The sequence below is a fragment of the Heteronotia binoei genome, chromosome 10 (genome assembly GCF_032191835.1).
Source record: "Heteronotia binoei isolate CCM8104 ecotype False Entrance Well chromosome 10, APGP_CSIRO_Hbin_v1, whole genome shotgun sequence".
Taxonomy (NCBI): domain Eukaryota; kingdom Metazoa; phylum Chordata; class Lepidosauria; order Squamata; family Gekkonidae; genus Heteronotia; species Heteronotia binoei.
Genome location: NC_083232.1, coordinates 15,761,994 through 15,780,855, shown reverse-complemented (window position 1 = coordinate 15,780,855; position 18,862 = coordinate 15,761,994). Strand labels below are relative to the sequence as shown.

The following is an 18,862-nucleotide window of genomic DNA, read 5'->3' as shown; positions in this document are numbered from 1 at the left end:
TTTAAAGCTGTGTATTCCCGTGGCCATTACTACCTCCTCTGGCAGCGAATTCCACATTCCTCTCTGTAAAGTAGTCTTTCCTTTGTCCGTCCTAAACCTTGTGCCCACCGGCTTCATTGGATGCCCTTGAGTTCTAACCCTGAGTGGATTCTCATGACATTTTTAAACGGTTGACTTCAGCTCTAGAATGACATCAGTATCCGTGGGTTGGACCCATGGATGCCATGACAATTGGTGTTGTCCTTACCCTTTCATTCCTCTGGCTTCTGTGATTTCAGATAGTTTCCATGCACTTTCAAGCTTATCTTTGCCAAGTGTGCGGGCTGGGAATGTGTTCCTTCCCTCCCAAATGAAACACTGAAAACCTGTGCCAGTTTGGTGTAGTGGTTAAGTGTGCGGACTCTTATCTGGGAGAACCGGGTTTGATTCCCCACTCCTCCACTTGCACCTGCTGGAATGGCCTTGGGTCAGCCATAGCTCTGGCAGAGGTTGTCCTTGAAAGGGCAGCTGCTGTGAGAGCCCTCTCAGCCCCACCCACCTCACAGGGTGTCTGTTGTGGGGGAGGAAGTTAAAGGAGATTGTGAGCCGCTCTGAGACTCTTCGGAGTGGAGGGCAGGATATAAATCCAATATCTTCTTCTTCTGTATAGACTCTCAGTATAGATTCTCAGCCCTGGCTACCCATTGAGTACTGGATCTGGTTCGAGGTGTTGGTACCTACATTTAAAGCCTTATATGGCCAGGGGCCAGCATATTTACGGGACCACCTCTGCTTGTATGAGCTCCGTAGGTTTATGATGTAACCCGCCCTGAGCCTGTTAAGAACATAAGAGAAGCCATGTTAGATCAGGCCAATGGCCCATCCAGTCCAACACTCTGTGTCACACAGTGGCCAAAAAAAATTATTTTATATATATATACACACACACACACACACACACACTCACTGTGGCTAATAGCCACTGATGGACCTGTGCTCCATATTTTTATCTAAACCCCTCTTGAAGGTGGCTATGCTTGTGGCCACCACCACCTCCTGTGGCAGTGAATTCCACATGTTAATCACCCTTTGGGTGAAGAAGTACTTGCTACAGGAAGGGCGGGCTAAAAATAGAATTAAATAGATAGATAGATAGACAGACAGACAGACAGACAGACAGACAGGAAGGGCGGGCTAAAAATAGAATTAAATAAATAAATAAATAAATAGACAGTTGGTCCTTGGAAAGCAATAGCTTTCATCTCACACTTATTTCAGTAGCTGTAAGAAAGACACCTATTTACAGAGGTTTGGGCCATGCTTATTTAAATTTCACTGATTCCGCTCGGGATCTGAATGTGAATTTGACTGTATAACCCAGCTCTGATTTATATATAACTCTCTTTTCTTGTGTAACGTACAGCAACATGGGAGCATCTATTGGAACGAAGGAGCGAACTTGATTTTACAGAATTTACCACTCGATGTCCCTTTGCATCTGGCACTGAAGGTAATGCCTTTGTGGAGTTTGGGCAGGAAGTTCATCTCTGTTCTTGATCTTTGATGTTTGTGCTCCTGCCCTGCCTCCCCCCACTGCGGGTTGACGATGCTCAAGTAGTCTTATTAGTAAAGGGCAAATATGAATGAGAACACATGTAAGTTTTCACATTATCTTGGCCCTTGATTTAAAAAAAAACCCATACAGGGGTGGCCAACGGTAGCTCTCCAGATGTTTTTTGCCTACAACTCCCGTCAGCCCCAGTCAGCATGGCCAATGGCTGGGACTGACGGGAGTTGTAGGCAAAAAACATCTGCAGAGCTACCGTTGGCCACCCCAGCATAAAACATCTCTGTGGTTAAATATTTGTAAAAACAGTCTCGTAAAGAACAACTTTAGGGGAGTGATGAGATAGAATTAGCAGACCCCTGTTTTAAGGATTCATCAGGGTAAAACATGCAGAATTTGGAAGGATTAAATAATTGCTCTGGGAAATAAAGCCCTTCTTGATCTGGTGCCTAGAACTCAACAGGTTTGGTGCTGATGTGTTTAAACAATTTTATTGATAACATATGGTAACAATATCTAATTATATCATTACTATCTCTAACCCATATGATATTTTCCAATCCCCCCTCCCTCCGTTACTAGACTCCCGCCGAGGTTATATACTTAAGTTCAATTATAAAGGTACCCTTAACCAATCAAAGTTCAATGTCTTTCTTTTCTCGCATTCATATTAAAAAATTGTCCAATGTCTTTTTACATTCCACTCTTTTTCTATATATCCTCTAAATTTCTTCCACTCCTTTTTAAACACGTCCAAATCATAGTGTCTTAAAGTTCTTGTTAATTTGTCCATCTCACTCCACGATAAAACTTTCACAATCCAATCCCATTTCTCTGGTATTTTTTCTTGCTTCCACAACTGCGCATACAATGTCCTAGCATCTGAGAGCAAATACCAAATTAAAGTCCTATCTTCTTTTGGAAATTTTTCCATTTGTAATCCCAGCAGAAAAGTCTCTGCAACTTTTAAAAGTCGTATCCCAAAATTTTGGAAATTTCTTCTTGTATCATCTGCCAAAACTTTTTCGCTTTTTCACAAGTCCACCACATATGAAAAAAAGAACCTTCATGATTTTTACATTTCCAACATCTGTCCGACATCTTTTTACTCATCTTTGCCAGTTTTTTCGAAGTATAGGTTTGGTGCTGATGGTACCTCCTTGAAGGCTCCATCCCCTGTCACTTGACTAGTAGCATCAGGTAGAGACTGGTTTTAGACTTGTTCCTCATACGGTTTTGGCTGAATAGTTGGCAGGGGTCGTTTTGTAGAAAAAGAGGTGTTGGTGCTCGTTAGTACAACTCATTTGCATACGCCACGCGCCCCTGACATCACTGGAAGGTGTACTAAATTATATCAGCTCAGCATCTATCTTAAAATGCTTCTTGAATTATAATTGTCATAATAAAACCTGACTCTTTATCTTTAGTATAGTATAGTGGGCCAGTTTGGTGCAGTGGTTAAGTGTGCAGACTTTTATCTGGGAGAACCGGGTTTGATTCCCCACTCCTCCACTTGCAGCTGCTGGAATGGCCTTGGGTCAGCCGTAGCTCTCTCAGAGAGTTGTCCTTGAAAGGGCAGCTGCTGTAAAAAGCCCTCTCAGCCCCGCCCACCTCACTGGGTGTCTGTTGCGGGGGGAGAAGATAAAGGAGATTGTAAGCTGCTTTGAGACTCTGATTCAGAGAGAAGGGTGAGATATAAATCTGCAGTCATCTTTTTTGATGGCATCTCATTATATCTTTATTGTGTTTTGAGCTGCCCCTGAGAGTTGGGTCAGCATAAAAGCTCTCAAATAAACATTTGAAATAAATAAATCTTGGAAGCCCCAACTGAAAAGCCCCTTGAATAGTATTTTAATGTATTTTTCTTCTAATGGCAAACTATGGCTGATTTCACACTGACCTTACTCCACCCTCACGTCCATCTTCTCTGTGCGGCATCCTCCCGATTTCCTACTATTTGCGTCGGGGCTACAACAAACATAGTGGGTTTTGTGCAGCAAACGGAAACTGGCTTTTAGAGGTTTGCGTTTGCTGCGTGAAAACTGTGATGTTTGCTGCAGCCCCGGCACAAATGATGGAAAATCGGGAGGACACCGCGCGGAGAAGACCGACCTGAGGGCGGAGTAAGGTTAGTGTAAAATCGGTCTATATGTATGTTACATGTTAAAAGGTTAATTAGTTGGATGGGAAAACTTTTGAGAAAGAAATGCCCTCATTTTGGTCCAGGCTTATAACAATAGAGTGATTAGCAGACATTCTCACGTTTTGACACGTTACTGTTTTATTGGTTTCTCACACTCATGCTACCCAGATCAAAGGTGTGCTCAATTTGTTAATTTTACTATTCTGTCATTGGATTTTAAATTTGTCCCATTTTGCATTCTAAACCACTGTCTACCAGCGATATGCAGCTCTGCTCATTCTGCCCGATTCCTCGTCTGATGAGGTGTGCTTAGAGCATGCGAAAGCTTACCTTCTGAATAAAACTTGGTTGGTCTTAAAGTTGCCACTTGACTCCTACTTTGTTCTACTGCATCAGACCAACACGGCTGCTGTTTGGATGGATTCCAGCACAAGTGCCCAGTGCTACACTCTAAAGTATCACATCCTTTTAATCCAATTGATTTCAGTTGATTTACAAAGCTGTAACTGTGCTTAGGATGGCCGTGCAAACCCAGTGTTTCTGGTGGGTCTCTAAACTGAGGACTTGTTGAGGCCTTCTTGTGCTCCTTCCCTCCGTATACACTAGCAGACTGCAGCATGCATGTGTGCGCGTGTGTGATTCTCTTTGGGAGTTTGACGTTATCTTGCTTCAGCTCATGCAACTTTACATGGGGGGGGGAGCAATCACTGCAGCTTCTTTTTCATCTCCCTCCTGTTGCTTGAGCCAGCAAATGAGGGAATGGAAACCCTGATGCCCGGCTACAAGAGGCTTATGCAAGTCCTCAGACTTAACCGCTCCTTGACTCAGAGAAGAGAGGTGGGCCATTGTTTCTAGGCCAGAGTTTCAGCTAACACAAATCTGTACGGCACTGACACCCTCTTTCTGGCATTGTTTCTCCCCCCCCCCTCCTCCTCCTGGTATAGTCTTGCTTTTCTATCAATGACAGCCCTGTTTGGATGGACTCCAGCACAAGTGCCCAGTGCTACGCTCTGGAAGAAGCTGTTGGAGGTGCTCAGAAACTTGCAGAGATCACTGGATCACGAGCTTACGAGGTGAGAGGAAAGACTGTAATCAGCCACACTGAGGCTTGTGCAGGGCTGGATTAACAATTAGGCCAAGAAGTAGGTACTGGCCTATGGGCTCCTATGCCTTTAGGGTCCCTGGGCTGACTCCCCTGCAATTTTCTCCCTGCTTGCAGCCCTTGGAGCCTGCGTGCGCAGCCAGCAACTGAGTCGCTCTTTGCCCGACTTGCCTGGTGCGGCTGCTGCTGGTGTTGTCGTCGAGTTTGCTTCCTTCTGCCTCTCCCCCGCACCTTTGTCCAAGGGGCTTTTGAGAAGGCACCCGCAGGCTGCAGCGGGGGCCACGGGTAGTGGGGTGGGCTCTCTGACTCTTGAGATAAATTTGCAAGGGGGTCCCCAAGGTTTTAACTGCCTCGGGGCCTCCACAGGGTTCAATCCGGCACTGGGCTTGTGACCTTCCTGTCCTGCCATAGCCCATGAGTCGAAGTTAAGAGGCTTCTAGGACAAGCATCCGCTAAGAGGGCCGGTAGAGTGTTGCGGGTTGGAGTAGAGCTTGCAGTTCAAAGCCCTGTTCTGCCAGAGGGTAGGGGTGTCTGCCCTGCCCCTGGCCACTGGTAGGGGACGGGAGGGGGGCTAGGGTTGCCAGCTCCTGGTTGGGAAGCTCCTGGAGATTTGGGAAGAGCCTGCAGAGGGCTCAGTGGGAGTACAGTGCCGTAGAGCCCGCCCTCCGAAGCAGCCATTTTCTCCGGGGAAATGCATCTCTGCAGTCAGGAGATGAGCTGTAATGCTGGAGGATCCCCAGGTCCCACTGCAGATTGGGGATGAGTCACTGGGCTGACTGTCTTTTCAGGGTTGTTGTGAGGATGAAATGCAGGAGGAAGAGGGAGGAGGGAACAGTCACCTGCCATGCACAGGGCTTTTTTCCCGCCGGAGCCCACAGGAGCGGAGCTCCGCCTGGGTTGGCCATGGCTCCAGCCGGCCCAACCCGTCACGTGGCAGCCACATGCTCCCAGGCAAGGTAGTGCGGCCTGATATGCAAATGAGCTCCTGCTAGGCTTTTTCTCCCAAAAAAGCACTGGCCATTCATACAGGGTTTTTTTTTTTTTTTTTAGCAGGAACGCACAGGAGCGCAGTTCCGGCTGGCTTGGTGATGGGGGTGTGGCCTAATATGCTAATGAATTCCACCAAGCCAGCCGGAAACTGCGCTCCTGTGCGTTCCTGCTCAAAAAAAAAAAGCCCTGTATGAATGGCCAGTTAAACAATGATGACAGCAAGGGGTGTGGCCTAATATCCAAATGAGTTCCTGCTGGGCTTTTTCTACCAAAAACCCGCTGCATACATATATGTAGAATTTCTAAAAATCTCATAAATCTCATTTTTCCAAAACCCTTTCCTCATTCATGTACTCATAAAGGATAACTTCAGTTCCTCCTAAGCTCTCCTCTCTGACAGCTAAGTTGAACCAAAGGGAAAATAACACTCACAATGTATCTCCATACCCCTAGTATAGCTCAGTCATCCAGAGAGCCAGTTTGGTGTAGTGGTTAAGTGTGCAGACTCTTATCTGGGAGAACTGAGTGTGATTCCCCACTCCTCCACATGCAGCTGCTAGAATGGCCTTTGGTCAGCCATAGCTCTCGCAGAGTTGTCCTTGAAAGGGCAGCTTCTGTGAGAGCTCTCTCAGCCCCACTCTCTTCACAGGGTATCTGTTGTGGGGTATGAAGAGAAAGAAAATTGTGAGCCACTCTGAGATTCAGAATGAAGGGCGGGATATAAATCCAGTTTTTCTTCATCTATTGTGGTTGAGCATGAAATCCTGTTCTTCTGAACCCAAATCCAACTTTCCATCCACTACACCACTTGTGTATGTGTTCAGGCACTATAGCTTCATGTGAAACAGGGCTATCTTTGAAGGCATTTTGGAAACTGCAAGTGGTCCAGGAAGCTGCCTGGTCGGCACAAATAACACCTATCCCTTGGCACCTGTACTGGCTCCCAGTTAGCTTCTTGTGGCAATTCCAAGTGTTGGTATTTACTTTTAATGCCCTAAATGGCCCGAGACCTCAATATCTTCAGGCCTCTCCCAGCATGATCCTCTCCGTCTTCTCTGGTCATCATCTTGGTATTTATTGAAGGTCTCTGGTCCACAAACTTCTGCCGGTGTCAACAAGAGTGAGGGCCTTCTCAGTAGTGGCCCCTGTTCTGTGCCACCAGCTGCCTGAAGAGGCGTGTGCCATGTGAGACATCCCAAGGTTCTGCAGAGCATGCAAGGCCACTCTTTTTGGACAGCTTTTGGGTGATGGTGATCCAGCAGGCAGCTGGTATATTACGCTTCAGCTGTGTCTTCTCCATCCATGCATCCTACTGTGTTTGATAGTGGATAGCTTTTAACAGGCTTTTTTGGTAGAAAAGTCCAGCAGGAGCTCATTTGCATATTAGGCCACATCCCCTGACATCGCCATTGTTTCACACAGGGCCTTTTTGTAGGGAAAGCGCAATAGGAACTCATTTGCGTATTAGGCCACCCCCCTCCCCCGAATGTCACCATTGTTTCACACAAGGTTTTTTTTGTAGAAAAAGTCCAGCAGGACATCATTTGCATATTAGGCCACTCCCCCTGACACCACCATTGTCCCACACAGGGCTTTTTGTAGGAAAAGCACAGCAGGAACTCATTTGCATATTAGACACACCCCCTGATGCCGTCATCTCATGCAGGGGTTTTTGTAGAAAAACCCAGCAGGAACTCATTTGCATATCAGGCCACACCCCCAACGCCAAGCCAGCCAGAAACTGCATTCTTGTGTGTTCCTGCTCAAAAAAAAAAAAAAAAAAGCCTGGGTTTTAGCCAGGATAGATTTTTAATTGTTTTATATTTTTAAAGCTTATTTATTGAATTTTATGTACTGTTTTGGTCCCCTTGCTTAACTGAATTGTGCCGAGTGGCAAACGTAATCTTTGGGGAACCTGGAGGTGGCAGTCGCTGGGCACCGGGGCTCTGTCTAAGTAACGAGGCTAATTCATCCCCTTGATTCATCATCTCTTGTAGAAATGGAAATTGTGGCCCGGAATGCTTCTTTTGCAGCCTTTTTTTTTTTTTTGGTCATTTGAATGGTGAGCAAAATCTTCATAATGAGCCGATGCATTATAGTCCGCTTAATGCCGATTGCTGCCGAACAGCAACTTTTTGCCATGCATCAAACAAATTAAATATCCAAAGTGCAAACGTGCTGAACTCATTACGCCGAGTTAATGATTATTGACTCCATTTAGAGTTTTGTGTTCCTAAGCACCAGCTTGTCTTCTCAGCGTTTTACAGGAAACCAGATAGCGAAGATTTACAGCCAGAACCCTGAGGTCTACGGACAGACGGAGGTTAGCTTCCTCTTCACTTCGTTTATTGGAAAGTGCAACTGGTTTTGTGTGTTGGGCGAGGAGCTTTCTGCAAATATTGGCGCAAATCACCGCATAAATAAAGGGAAGGGTTTTTTAAAAAAAAAACACGTGGTGAATTGGGGGGAAAGGTTGTTTAGTAAGAGCTTTTTTTCTACAAAAAAAGCCCAGCGGGAATTCATTTGCATATTGGGCCACACACCCCTGACATCACAATTGTTTGTCACAAGGCTTTTGTTGGTAGAAAAAGCCCAGCAGGAACTCATCTGCATATTAGGCCACATCCCCTGATGCCAAGCCAGCCGGAACTGCGTTCCTGTGCGTTCCTGCTCAAAAAAAAACCCCAAACAAACCCTGGCCACATCCAAGGCATCCATCACGGTGACTTGGGCAGTAGCCTCACCCATGCAGTCAAAGAGGCTTTGGTTTTGTGCCAGGAATGATGTCACTTTATCCCAGGGTGTAACCCTCTGCCCGCTGTAGAGGTGTCTTCTGGAAGAGCAGTTTGACACCCGCCAGAAACGGGGGATACCAGTCTGAGCTGCTAAATGCATGAAGACGTTTGATGCTGTTCTCCCAAGCACTTCCTGAGGACCTGGGATTCCTTCACCATTGTTGGCATGAGTCAGTTTTGCAAAGCCAGAACAAAAAGAGCATTCTGTGATTCCTGTAGCGGACAGTCTCTGGATTTTAATCCCAATCACATCCTATAACGAATAATAATCATAATTGTGTGCTGTGAGGCTCCTGGACTCAAAAGTTCAGAAAAATAATTTGTAAAAAATGGTGCGAGTAGGAGGCTGGAGTATATGTCAAGTAGAAACAAAACTATGGCAACAGTGGTGGCAGGTCTACACCTCTTCCTATCAAAAGTTTTCAGCTGCCTAAAAACCAATGCATAAGCGACTGTCATCTATATGTCATGCATTCAAATACTGATAAAGCTGTAAGGTCCTCCATTCATGGAGTTACAGGAGGTGGACATTTATCTGTCCAGTGCTGGAATGCAAGTCTTTAAGATGTGTAAGGGCACAGAGGGTCCATTTTCATTGACCGGCGATTAGCCTCAAGACGAGATGAGCAAAAGATGCTTTGCCGTTACCTTCTTCTGCACTGCAACCCTGGTCTTCCTTGGTGGTCGCCAAGTACTAACCGTGGCCAACCCCACTTAGCTTCCAAGCTGGCCGGCCTGGGCTATTTTGGCGGCTGCTATAAGTAAGCATGAGCATGCACTGAAATACTGTAGCCTTCCACTGTTTATATCCACCCCCCCGCCCTTCATCTTTCTCCCCTGTCTGTTGTGGCTACTCCATGCTACCTTTTAGATTGTAATCTTCTCAAGGCAGGAACATCTCTCTTTGCTGTTCCTCTGTGGAATGCAGCAGACATTCACGGTCCGACAAAAATGAATGCTAATGATTGTTGGCTGCCCCTCAGTCACGCCATTGGTGAACCCAAGGTGTGCAGGCATTGGCGCTTATGACGGTAGTTGTGAATTCCACCGTGGAGAGGGAGGGAGGGAGCTCCTCCAGATGCCGAGAGGAGAAGGAGGATTAGAAGAAGAAGAAATTGGATTTATATCCCGCCCTCCACTCCAAAGAGTCTCAGAGTGGCTCACAATCTCCTTTCCCTTCCTCCACCAGAACAGACACCCTGTGAGGTAGATGAAGATATTGGATTTATATCCCGCCCTCCACTCCAAAGAGTCTCAGAGCGGCTCACAATCTCCTTTCCCTTCCTCCCCCACAACAGACACCCTGTGAGGTAGATGAAGATATTGGATTTATATCCCGCCCTCCACTCCAAAGAGTCTCAGAGCGGCTCACAATCTCCTTTCCCTTCCTCCCCCACAACAGAAACCCTGTGAGGTGGGTGGGGCTGGAGAGGGCTCTCACAGCAGCTGCCCTTTCTAGGACAACCTCTGCCAGGACTATGGCTGACCCAAGGCCATGCTAGCAGGTGCAAGTGGAGGATTGAGAAATCAAACCCAGTTCTCCCAGATAAGAGTCCGCACACTTAACCACTGCACCAAACTGGCTCTCCAAATCAATGAAGCCAATGATAGATCTATCCTCCATGACTCTATATCAGGGGTGGCCAATGGTAGCTCTCCAGACGGTTTTTTTGTCTTCATCTCCCATCAGTCCTAGCCATTGGCCATGCTGTCTGGGGCTGATGGGAGTTGTAGGCAAAAAAAAACTTCTGGAGAGCTACCGTTGGCCACCCCTGCTCTATATAATCCCCCTTTTAAGCTTTCTATGCCGTAAACTGCTTACACTTAAGCTAATACAACATCCAAAAAAGAGGGACCGCAGAGATAGTATACACAGCAAAGACAGAACAATCTGTGGTATAGGGCATAAACAAGCAGGTAATAGCCAGCATTCCCTCTAAGCTGTGGAGTCGTGTGAGCAACAATTCTACTTTGTGAGCTACTGACATCAAATTATTAATTCATTTATTTAGATTTATATCCTGCCCTCCCCGCCAGAGCAGGCTCAGGGCGGCTCACGTTTATATATATATAGATGAAACATAAAAGTACATTAAGACAAAAATAAAAAATAAAAAAATCATTTTAAAAGTTGTGAGCTCCTGCATAAATTAGTTTATTCTGGGGCCATTTTTTCCTGAGCAAAGTCAAAAATGTGTGAGCTGGAGGCTAAAAAATTGTGAGCTAGCTCACACTAACTCAGCTTAAACGGAACGACTGGTAATAACTCAGTTGGTATATATGACTATAGGTCATATATGTTCTTTATCACATTTAGTTGCACAATTTAGTAATATAATTGCATGGAATTCTAGCAGGAGCACCTTAGCGTATTAGGCCACACACCCCTGATGTAGCCAATCCTCCAAGAGCTTACAAGGCACTTCTTTGTAAGCTCTTGGAGGATTGGCTACATCAGGGGTGTATGGCCTAATATGCAAATGAGCTACTTCTAGAATTCCACCCCTGGTTATTAGTACCACTGCTTGTTTATTGCCTGTGCCACAGATTGTTCTGTCTTTGTTGGGCATCCCATAAGCAACATTCTATAAATATTTCTGAAAAGGTTTGCTTTGTACAGCATGTGAACCCCCCCCCCCCCCCCCCCACGGATTGTGTTTCATAAGATCCCTGCAAATTGAGTGGCCTTGCACAGCGAATGGATTTGTTTTGCGGTACGAACTGCTTGAGTGGACCGATCAGCTCACTCATGGGTTTGCTTTTCTTTTCCCTTAGCTTTCATTGATGCCGCATTGTGCTTCTGTACTTTGGGGCCTGATCAGTGAATGTTAACTACTTTTCTGTCCCATTGATTTCAGCTGCAGGCCTTGAAGCGTGTGGCCCCTTTGAATCAATGGGAATTTAACAAAAGGCTTAATTTTTTTTTTTTTGCTTGATTGTGCCCTTGATTTGTAGATAAATGGTAAGTGAATGTATCTGGGATTCTCTTTTTCATCGTCTCTTTCTCTTCCAGAGGATCTCTTTGGTCAGCAGCTTTGCAGCCTCCCTGTTTCTCGGGGCTTACGCACGCATTGATTACAGCGACGGTAAGTGTCCTCCACTTTTAAAAAATGTCCTCAGCCCAACCTTCGCAGCTTCACGTGGGCTAATGAGAGAAAACGGAATTATCTGTATACTTGTTTCCTTTCTTTTTCTCTAATCTCCCCTAACTTCTCCTAATGTCCTTGGGAAGAGTTAAATGCTGCGAACGCTAGCCATGGTTATGGACATCCAGCTTTCTTCTCAATTAGGATCTGTTACGGGTCGTACGGTTGTTTCGTATCTTGGTTAAGAGGGACCCATAAGCAGCGTTAAAAGGAAAAGGTAGTCCCCTGTGCAAGTACCAGTTGTTTTCAACTCTGGGGTGATGTCGCTTTCACAACGTTTTCACGGCAGACTTTTTACGGGGTGGTTTGCCATTGCCTTCCCCTGTCTTTTACACTTCCCCCCAGTGAGCTGGGTACTCATTTGACCGACCTCGGAAGGATGGAAGGCTGAGCCAACCTCAAGCCGGCTACCTGAATCCAGCTTCCACTGGGATCAAGCTCAGATCATGAGCAGAGAGCTTGGAATGCAGTACTGCAGCATTACCAATCTGTGCCACGGGACTCCATTAACTGTGGGGTTAAAATTAATACTGATACAATACTTCACCCTGACCTGGGTGGTCCAGGTTTGGATGGTCTTAGCAGATCTTAAAAAACTAAGTAGGGTCAGTCCTGGTTTAGTACTTTGATGGGAGACCACCAAGGAGTTCCAGGGCAGGCACGGCAAACCATCTCTGTTCGTCTCTTGCCTTGAAAACCCTACAAGGTCACCATAAGTTGGCTGCAACTTGACGGCATGTCACCTACGCTCATGAAGCTGCCTTCTACTGAATCAGACCCATGGTCCATCAAAGTCCGTATTGTCTATTCAGACTGGCAGCGGCTCTCCAGGGTCTCAAGCTGAGGTTTTTCACGCCTACTTGCCTGGACCCTTTTTAGTTGGAGATGCCAGGGATTGAACCTGGGACCTTCTGCTTACCAAGCAGATGCTCTACCAGTGAGCCACCGTCCCTCCCCAAATAATCAGTAGCCATGAGCATTTCACATATGGAACAGCCTTGAAGCCAACAAGCTTCCTTAGTTCAGTGAAATAGCATTGTACACCATTGCAGTGCTTCAAAGGGTTCAAAGCTCTTTACAGGCATTATTTTGTAAATATGAATATATGAAGCTGCCTTATACTGAATCAGACCATGGGTCCACCGAAATCAGTATTGTCTACTCAGACTGGCAGCGGCTCTCCAGGGTCTCAAGCTGAGGTTTTTCTCAAGCCTATTGTTTGGATCCTTTTTAGTTGGAGATGCTGGAGATTGAACCTGGGACCTTCTGCTTACCAAGCAGATGCTCTACCACTGAGCCACTGTCCCTCCCCTGTGTGTGTAAAGGAGTGGGCTGTGACTCAGTGATAGAGCATTTGCTAGACATGCAGAAGGTCCCAGGTTCAATCCCTCGCATTTCCAGTTAAAAGGATCAGGCAGTAGGGGATGAAGAAGAAGATACTGGATTTATATCCCGCCCTATACTCTGAATCTCAGAGTCTCAGAGCGGTCACAGTCTCCTTTACCTCCCCACCCCCACAACAGACACCCTGTGAGGTAGGTGGGGCTGAGAGAGCTTTCATAGAAGCTGCCTTTTCAAGGACAATCTCTGCGAGAGCTATGGCTGACCCAAGGTCATTCCAGCAGCTGCAAGTGGAGGAGTGGGGAATCAAATCCAGTTCTCCCGGATAAGAGTACACTCACTTAACCACTACACCAAACTGAAAGACCTCTTCCTGAAACCCTGGGGAGCTACTGGCAGTCTGAGTAGACAAAACTGATTCCAGTGGACCAAAGGTCTGATTCAGAATAAGGCAGCTTCATGTGTTCATGAGTGCACAGGAGAAAGAAAAAAAGGCCGAGAGCAGGGGGCGCATGCTCTCTGAATGCTGGTGAAGTGCTGAACATGCGTCAGCCAGTGTTGGAAAGGAATGAAGCACCATGTTACGACAGCCACCATGTGGAGTAACTGAAATCAGCCTCCATGTGTGCGAGAGGCCAACAGCTGCTGAAAGTTTGCTCATTCTCTTGGTGACTTTATATGTCCTGTTATTTCTAAATATTTATGCATTATGTTATTTCTAAATCTTCATATGTGTAAATGTAAAGGACACACCTCTTCTTCTTTTTCTAATAACAACAATAATAAAAGGCTGCTCACCTTTTCCTCATTTCTGCACAGTTAAAAATATTTAAAAGTTAAAAAGGACTAGGAGCTCCTGCCAAAAATGTGCATGTGTGCGCATGCATGAACAAAATCCAGAATAGAATTCGAGTTTTTTTTTTTTTAAAGGCCAATTCCAGGAGGTGCTAATCGCTTCCTGTAAAACGCTTCGCTCTTTTGTTGATTGATTTTTTAAATGCCAAAAGGCTATATTAGAATGATAAATTATTTCCACTTAAACTGTGTGGATTTTTTCAAAAGTAAGATGCTCTTGAGACTAAGCAAGTTAAACATGTCGTTTGATGCCTTATCCTCTTCAGAAGTGACTCCCCCTCCCTGCTTTTTAAAGACTGATTTCCTTCCCTGTAGAGAAGCTTCAGTTCCCCGTTGGGGGGGCGGGGCATGAAGGGGACGCAGGGTTGCACTATCCAGTGATTGGCTGAAGAGACTGTAGCAGTGCCAGCACGGACACAGAAGTTGCAACGTGTGTTTTGGATTGTGAGAATGTGAGTTGAGAATGTAAGTTGACTCACAATCAGGTGTATTATTATTATTAGATAAATCGCCCTATCCCAGCTAGTGCCGGGCTCAGGGCGATGTATAACATTAAAAAACACACATATCTAAAATCAATTACATTAAAAGATTACAAAACCTGGTGGACACCTGCCTCACAGGGTGTCTGTTGTGGGGGGGGAAGGGAAAGGAGATTGTGAGCCGCTTTGAGACTCTTCGGAGTGGAGGGCGGGATATAAATCCAGTATCTTCATCTACCTCACAGGGTCTCTGTTGTGGGGGGAGGAAGGTAAAGGAGATTGTGAGCCGCTCTGAGACTCTTCAGAGTGGAGGGCGGGATATAAATCCAATATCTTCTTCTACCTCACAGGGTGTCTGTTGTGGGGGGGGGGAGGGAAAGGAGATTGTGAGCCACTCTGAGACTCTTCGGAGTGGAGGGCGGGATATAAATCCAATATCTTCATCTACCTCACAGGGTGTCTGTTGTGGGGGAGGAAGGGAAAGGAGATTGTGAGCCCCTCTGAGACTCTTTGGAGTGGAGGGCGGGATATAAATCCAATATCTTCTATCTATCTTCTTCTTCTTCTAAAGTGCTCTTAGTCATAACATCACATCAGGGGGTGGAGAGAAAATGGCGCCTGCACGGCAACCGTCGCTGTCCTCATGCAGAGACTTGGCGGAACCTCTCTGCCTTACAGGCCCTGCGAAACTGTAAACGATCCCGCCGGGCCCTGATGTCTTCTGGCAGAGCGTTCCACCAAGTCCTGGCCCTTGTTGAGGACAGCAGGATCTCTTTCAGGCCAGGGATCACCAGCAGATTTTGACCAGTGGAGCATAATGCCCTTCCAGGGACATATCAGGGGAACTCATCTTAAAAAGTGCTATTTGCTCAGCGCTACAAGAGAGAGAGAGACAAAGCTACCGGTTTCCTTTATGGCTAGGGTTGCCAATCCCCAGGTGGGGGCAGGGGATCCCCCGGTTTGGAGGCCCTCCCCCTGTTTCAGGGTCATCAGAAAGTGGGGGGAGGGGAGGGAAATGTCTGCTGGGAACTCTGTTATTCCCTATGGAGATTTATTCCCATAGGAGATCATGGAGAATTGATCCACGGGTATCTGGGGCTCTGGGGGGGGGGCTGTTTTTTGGGGTAGAGGCACCAAATTTTCAGTATAGCATCTAGTGCCTCTCCCCAAAATACCCCCCAAGTTTCAAAACGATCGGACCAGGGGGAACAATTCTATGAGCCCCAAAAGAAGGTGCCCCTATCATTCATGATTTCCTATGGAAGGAAGGAATTGAAAAGGTGTGCCGTCCCTTTAAATGTGATGGCCAGAACTCCCTTTGGAGTTCAGTTATGCTTGTCACAGCCTTGATCTTTGCTCCACCCCTAATGTCTCCTGGCTCCACCCCCAAAGTCTCCTGGCTCTACCCCCAAAGTTCCCAGATATTTCTTGAATTGGACTTGGCAACCCTATTTATGGCTGTTTTTTTGCCAGGGAAATGGTGGCAAGGGGGGATTTTTAACCCAAAACCTGAGAAAAGGGGTGAAAAGACACCCCCCCTTTCTGCTGGCAAAAACCAGGCAAGATGGTAATCACACACTCCTTCTTGTGGTGCTGAGAAAATGAGCCCTTTTTGTGTTCCTCCAGCGCATGTTGTGACTAGTCAGGCTTCTCATGCGGTTATGCCTGAAGGGAGACCATTGGTCTGCCTGATTTAGGACTCACAGCAGCCCTCCCAAGTTTTTGGGCAGAGCAAGGTCTTTTCAGCATCTGATAATAGAGTTGGCAGGAATTGCCTTCTCTGTGCACAGCATACACTCTACCACTGCAGCATCCATCTGCCACGTTTTGTACCACCTTTCCTCCAAGTAGCTCAGGCTGGGTTTGCCCCATGGTATCTTCACAACAACCCTGTGAGGTGGATTAGGCTGAAAAAGCCACATGGTACAAAGTGACCCACAGAACTTCATGGCAAAATAGGGATTTGAACCTGGCCGCTGCCCTACAGAGGTTGTCTGCATGGATACAACATGGGAGGGAGGTGCTGTGGCTCAGTGGTAGAGAATCTGCTTTGCATGCAGAAGGTCCCAGGTTCAATCCCCAGTATCTCCAGTTGAAAGCACTGGTGATGTGAAAGGTCTATGCTTGAGACTCTGGAGAGCCACTGCCAGTCTGAGCAGACAATACTGACCTTGATGGACAGAGGGCCTGATTCAATATAAGGCGGCTTCAACACCTTCAAGAGAAGATTGGGTAGATATATGGAGCAGAAGTCAATGCCTGGCTATTAGCCAGTGTATAGTTGGAAGGCCAAGCAGAGATGCTTTCAAACTGTGGCGCTGGAGAAAACTCTTGGCTGGCAAGGAGATTAAATCAGTCAATCCTGAAGGAAATCAACCCTTACCGTTCCCTGGAAGGTTAAGATACTGAAGCTGAAGCTGAAATACTTTGGCCACCAAATGAGAAGGGAGCACTCACTGGCGAAGACCCTGATGCTGGGAAAGATTGAAGGTAAAAGAAGAAGAAGGGGACAGCAAAGGATGAGATGACTGGACAGTGTTACTAATGCAACAAATGTGGATATGAGTGAACTTAGGATGGTGGAAGATAGAAGGCCTAGCGTGATGTGGTTCATTGGGTTGCAGAGAGTCAGACTCGACTGTGCAGCTGAACAATGGTAGTTTGGTGTAGTGGTTAAGTTTGGTGTAGTGGTAGTTTGGAGAGCCAGTTTGGTGTAGTGGTTAAGTGTGCGGACTCTTATCTGGGAGAACCAGGTTTGATTCCCCACTCCTCCACTTGCACCTGCTGGAATGGCCTTGGGTCAGCCATAGTTATCACAGAGGTTGTCCTTGAAAGGGTAGCTGCTGTGAGAGCCCTCTCCAGCCCCACCCACCTCACAGGGTGTTTGTTGTGGGGGAGGAAGGGAAAGGAGGTTGTGAGCCGCTCTGAGACTCTTCGGAGTGGAGGGCGGGATATAAATCCAATATCTTCTTCTTCTTCTTCTTCTAGTTGGAACGCTATGTCTGAGGCAGTGATGCTCTGTCTTCTTGCTCGGGTTGCCAAATGTTGGTTGTGAGTTGATGGCATGTACATACATGCATAAGTATCCTTATATGTTGGGCTGACAGACAGTTACTTGCCTAAGATCAGCCGATGGAGCTTTGTGGCTTCATGGGGATTGAACCTGAGTCTCCCAGGATAAACAGACTTTCTTCAAGATAGATCCAAGTAGTCAGCTGTGTAGGTCTGAAGTAGTAGAACAAAATAGGAGTCAAGTTGCACCTTTAAGACCAACTTAGTTTTCTTCAGAACGTAAGCTTTTGTGTGCTCTCTAAGCACACTTCATCAATTGTGGAATCCGGTACAGTGAGCAAAGCCACACGTAGCCAGTAGTCAGTGGCTCAGAATGCAAACTGATACAAATTTAAGAACAGTATAGTAAAATTACCAGATAATTATACTGTCATTGGTTCTTAAATTTGTACCAGTTTGCATTCTGAGCCACTGAATACCAGCTATGTGTGGCTTTGCTCACTGTTCTGGATTCCTCTGTCTGATGGAAGTGTGCTTAGAGAGCACATGAAAGCTTACGTTCTGAATAAGACTTCCTTCAAATGCAGATTCTTAATTGCACTCAACTTTAAAAAAAAATTCTGCCCATTGGATCTACCTGTATTCAGGTCTCTGGGACCATCAAGAGTCAACCACGGGCTCCCTTCTGTTCAGCACCATGCTAGGAGCTAACAGACGGCTGCAATCTGACATTTTTGTGTTATCTCTGGTTGCAGGCGGCTTGGCGCACAGGACCGAGGGTGATTTCTGCATCTGCCTTGCTGCTCTCTGTGCAGAGTTTCCCCATTTCATTGCTTTGCATTCCTAGTTAACGTTGCGTTAAGGTTTGTACAGTCCCTACCCAAAGCCCAGCTGCAATCCTGGGCCACCTTGAGCAACTAATCAATAGCGCTCTTCGAGGGAGATACTGTATCTTTCCCATCCACTTATTGACCTCCTCCATTCATCTGTGCATCGAACCCACTTTTCATCCGAACACTGACCCCTCTTTTCATCCATCATTGACCGTGACCTAGAAGAGACGGGGCCTATTCACGGCTGCTTTCCCATCTATACAGAGCGGCAGGCCATAGAACTGTTAAGAGATTGAATACCTCTCGTTGTCAATAGCCTTGAGGTGGGGCCAGTTCTTCAGACAGTTCCCTAATGCATGTCGTAGCAAGAATAGTTCTTTCTTTCCTGTTTTTCATGCTTCTGTCTCAGACAGAATATCTCTGCTTACAGGTACCAGAAGGCTGTGAATCAGAGCCCCGTGTGTCAAAATACTTATGCACGCCAAATCCTTACAAGCAAGGCTTTTTTTTGTAGCAGAAACTCCTTGGCATATTAGGCCACACACCCCTGCTGTAGCCAGTCCTCCTGGAGTTTACAGTAGGCCCTGTACTAAGAGAAGAACGAAATGATATTGGAT

General features: G+C 46.4%; 1 protein-coding gene across 2 annotated transcripts in view; it reads left to right on the top strand.

The window, feature by feature from the left end:
- The window catches only part of XYLB (xylulokinase), a 191,071-nt gene that overhangs the window by 18,493 nt on the left and 153,716 nt on the right, over positions 1-18,862 (top strand). For both annotated transcript variants that reach the window (XM_060248075.1, XM_060248074.1), the window contains exons 5-8: positions 1,403-1,489; positions 4,634-4,762; positions 8,039-8,104; positions 11,590-11,662. In XM_060248075.1, coding sequence (XP_060104058.1) covers positions 1,403-1,489; positions 4,634-4,762; positions 8,039-8,104; positions 11,590-11,662 — 355 coding nt within the window. The remainder of the gene's footprint in view (positions 1-1,402; positions 1,490-4,633; positions 4,763-8,038; positions 8,105-11,589; positions 11,663-18,862) is intronic.